The 4470-nt window shown below is 48.1% G+C and overlaps 1 protein-coding gene across 1 annotated transcript; it reads left to right on the top strand.

Moving 5' to 3' along the window:
* Window positions 1-915: 915 nt before the first annotated feature.
* On the top strand, window positions 916-4058 carry LOC133128674 (protein fem-1 homolog A). The gene has a single exon (XM_061242386.1). It carries the CDS (start codon window positions 1047-1049, stop codon window positions 2898-2900), a length of 1854 nt encoding a protein of 617 aa, XP_061098370.1. The 5' UTR covers window positions 916-1046; the 3' UTR covers window positions 2901-4058.
* Window positions 4059-4470: the final 412 nt, after the last annotated feature.

The following is a 4470-nucleotide window of genomic DNA, read 5'->3' as shown; positions in this document are numbered from 1 at the left end:
GATTATGGTTGCTTATTGACTATCCCATACACGAAACAAACTATTTTGATTGGTGTGAATCGGACCAGTATTTATAGAGAAAAAAAACTGCACAACGTCCCTGTGTTCGGAGTGTTAGCTCACGATGGCCCGAACACCTATTCACTCTGTTATACAGACTTAGACGTAAACCTGCCCGGTTCGTAGTCTCTCGTTAGCAACAGCTTCCCCACCACAATGTGGATTACCATTACCATGTCACTGTATGCTGAAATGGGTCGCGTGTGTTTTATTTTTATTTTTATGAAAACGGAAGGAATTAGACTTGACACACACAAAAAACAAAACCTGATCTGGAAGTAATAATTTATTTCTTTATTTATTCGTCATTCAAGTTGCACTGTTAGGAATATACTGTTAAATCAGCTTCTCAGATTGCATATTATTATTTAAGACCTATTACTTAGAGTAACAGTTCCGTTTCCTTTGACCGAATTACATGTCACGTTCATTGTACATTCCACGACGAGCTCAGATTTAGAAACATATTAGCACAACGTTAACTTAAATCTGTTAGCTTTAAAGCCAAACGCACCGTTGTCGCTCATGTTTTGACTGTAGAGGCGGTTCCACTGCAGTCTATGCGCTATGCACACTGGGGAGTGTAGTTGAAACTACGACGAAGCTAGGCTGCGAAATAAACTAGCGTCATTTAAAAGACTACACGTAGATAAGTCCAAAACGTTTCCTGTCTGGGTAACGACTGTGTCGTGCAGTTATTTGTGGGAATTGTATTTCTTATCGTAAGAAAATTCACACGGCGTCTACGACTCGCCTCTTTCTTTAAAACTACAACTTTCAGGAAGCAAAGCGCATACGAGAAACATACAACTGTCAAACAGCAAAGTCGCCATTTTAATATCAGCCTTAAAATGGCTGAAAAATGCAGGAAAGAAGGAGCGACGCTGGGAAGGTTTCTTTTCTTGTTTTGAAAACTGAAGGGACTAAAATATTTACAAGTATATTACGGGGTTAAAAGGCTATGGGGAGAGTCTGACGTCGGCAAAATGGATATTACAACTGCGGTCTTCAACGCGGCCAGAGATGGGAAGCTAAAACTTATCCAGAAGTTGCTGAGCAACAAAAGTCCGGAGGAGTTGGAGGCGCTTGCCGAGGAGAAGACCCAAGGAGGCACGCCGCTTCTGATCGCCTCCCGATACGGTCATTTGGAGGTAGTGGATTATCTACTTCAGCGCTGTAAAGCTAATGTAGAGCTGGGGGGATCCGTTAACTTTGACGGAGAGACAATTGAGGGCGCACCCCCTTTATGGGCGGCTTCTGCTGCTGGTCACCTGCCGGTCGTGCGGACTTTGCTGAAGCATGGGGCGTCAGTCAACAACACAACGCTAACAAATTCGACCCCACTACGTGCTGCCTGTTTTGATGGCCACCTCGAAATTGTGCGCTACCTGGTGGAGCACCGTGCTGATATGGAGGTAGCTAACCGGCATGGCCACACCTGTCTCATGATATCTTGCTACAAAGGCCACAAAGAGATTGCTAAATTCCTGCTTGAGCGTGGTGCTGATGTTAACCGCAAGAGTATAAAGGGCAACACAGCACTCCATGACTGTGCAGAGTCTGGGAGCCTGGACATCATGAAGATGCTGTTGAAGTGCAATGCACGCATGGAAAAGGACGGCTATGGAATGACCCCCTTGCTTGCGGCTAGCGTGACTGGTCACACAAACATAGTGGAGTACCTGGTGCATCAGCCTCGCAGCTCACGAGAGGAGCGTGTCGACGCTCTCGAGCTCTTGGGTGCCACGTTTGTCGACAAGAAGCGGGACCTGCTGGCCGCCATGCGGTACTGGCGACGGGCTTTGGAGCTACGTCAGCCGGGGGACAGAACTAGGGCGCTAGTCAAACCCCCTCCTGGCCCCCCCGTAATGGCGTACGACTGCACGCAGGAAGTGACCACGTCTGAGGAGCTGGAGGCTCTCATCACTGACCCTGACGAGATGCGCATGCAGGCCCTGCTGGTCCGCGAGCGCATCTTGGGGCCCTCACACCCGGACACCTCCTACTACATCCGCTACCGAGGGGCCGTCTACGCCGACTCTGGCAACTTCGAGCGCTGCATTAGCCTGTGGAAGTACGCGCTGGACATGCAGCAGAGCAACCTGGACCCGCTCAGCCCCATGACGGCCAGCAGCTTCCTGTCCTTTGCCGAACTCTTCTCCTTCGTGCTCCAGGACCGGGCCAAGGGCACGCTGGCCACCCGCGTCACGTTCCAGGACCTGATGGGCGTGCTGGGCAAGAGCGTGCGCGAGGTGGAGCGGGCGGTGGCCCAGCGCGACAGCCCACCGGAGGCACCCCAGTTCACCAAGGCCCTCTCCATCATCCTGCACCTCCTCTTCCTCCTGGAGAAGCTGGACTGCACCCCCGAGCAGGAGCACCAGAAGAAGCAGACCGTCTACCGGCTGCTGAAGCTGAACCCGCGGGCGCGCCGCGGCTACACCCCGCTGCACATGGCGGTGGACAAGGACACCACTGCGGTGGGCCGCTACCCCGTGGGCCGCTTCCCGTCGGCAGCCGTGGCAGGGCTGCTTCTGGAGTGCGGGGCCGACGTGGACTCGCGCGACGGCGACAACAACACGCCGCTCCACGTTTCCGCTGCCAACGGCTGCCCCGACATCATGAGCATGCTGGTGTGCGCCGGGTCCCACTTCGACGCCACCAACGCCGAGGGGAAGACTGCCTACGAGATGCTGGATGAGCAGAACGCCGGCCGCCACGCCCTGCACCCCCTCAACCACGTCACGCTGCAGTGCCTGGCGGCCCGCTCCATCGAGAAGCACAGACTGCCCTACAAGGGGCTCATCTCAGAGGAGATGGAGGCCTTCATTGAATTGCACTAACCCCTCCTCTCCCCCTCCCTGATCTTGCCTTCTCTCCGTCAGCCATTTGCTCTGTACTTTTACACTAAATTCTTCTCAGGCTTAGACCAAATCAAAGCAATAATCCCATGCCACCGATCACAAGTGACAAACCTGTAATTTGGAGAGGTTTTTTCTTGTCTGCTTCTTTTTTCCATTTGAAATACTTGGCTGGGATTTTGCAGTTAGACCATATACTTTTATTTAGGCATTTGCAGTGTCTACAAGAGCAAGATAACAAGTGTTTAGCTTTGCCTGTCAGTATGTAATTTGGCAGTACAATTATTTTAAGGTGAGGGTTGGCAGTAGTTAGAATAGAATAAAGAATGGGGTTATATTGCTTGTGGGATTATAAACTCTGAAATGCCTGCATGTTGGGATAAATATGATGGTGAGAGAGAGTTCATTTAAATCTTCTTTTATTGCAATCCATCAGCCTCTGTGGTACAGATCATGTCTACTCAGCTCCATGGTCTGTATATCTGTTGTCGCTGTTTATTTTTTATTTATTCCATTTTATAGTTAACCTCACTTGAGAAAAGAAGTACAGTCTGCTGTGCCAAATTGCCACCGTGTTTTCTCAGTTTTCATTGCCAGTGGAGAGACTTTTCAGAAGATTTTGCAGCTTTAAAGAGTAACTTTTGTATGGCTGCTTACCAGTCTAGAGCTCTGGCCATAGCAGAGTTTACTTGTATTTTAATGGTTATTTGAAACCATATCCTAACCTTGGTAAACCTGACACAAGGAGAGCTTGGAAAAGGACAAACTATTTTAACCTCCAGGAGAATCAGTCATGCTTTGCTAGAGCTGTCTGTCCATTGCAGTGAATGAATGAAAGTTATTCCTAGAACTGGGATAACCAGAGGATTTCACCACATTCTGAGGAGGCTGAAATGCATTATGGAGTCTGTAAACAGACTACACTTGCCTCTTCGTCTTATTGGACATTTTCATTTTCGTTTTGTTACTGTATCACATTTTGTTGTGAACTTGACCTTATTTAAAGCACTTTGAAAAATCCTAGGATCTTATTTTGCATCCAAACCGTGGACTCACTCAGTTTAACAGATTAATTCATTTTAACACCATTGGGACAAAGCATTAGTTTGAGATGCCTGAATAAAATTCAGTATCCCATGAGAGTGGGTGGCGTTTTTATGTGGCCGTTATTTGTGTGTGCTGTGAGACTGTGATTTTTGTTTTTGAGTGGGTGTGGTTTTTGACTGAATGTGTGCACTGTGATCGACTGTATACAGCTGGAGTGTACAGTAGTATGCAAGTAAGATTTGGGCACCCCTGGTCTTTTATAATGAATAAAAGGAGCGAACAGAAGGTGCAATGTTAAACATGTCACATTTCTTCAAATTTTAAAGCAAGATTACTTTTCATTAGAATTTTTTCGAAATATTTAAAAAAGGAAAAAGGCCCCGTGCAAAGGTTTGGGAACCCTGTCAGTTCGTACTCCTCCTCAGGCAACTATAACAGCTTGTAAATGCTGTTTCAGTTTTCATTTTTGGAATTGTTCCCCATTCTTTTTCCTGGCAGAACACCT

The sequence above is a fragment of the Conger conger genome, chromosome 5, assembly GCF_963514075.1.
Source record: "Conger conger chromosome 5, fConCon1.1, whole genome shotgun sequence".
Taxonomy (NCBI): Eukaryota; Metazoa; Chordata; class Actinopteri; order Anguilliformes; family Congridae; genus Conger; species Conger conger.
This window is presented reverse-complemented; position numbering and strand designations above follow the sequence as displayed.

Excerpts from the sequence above, each read along its gene's own strand:
- LOC133128674 (XM_061242386.1), top strand. The coding sequence starts at position 1,047 with ATGGATATTACAACTGCGGTCTTCAACGCGGCCAGAGATGGGAAGCTA.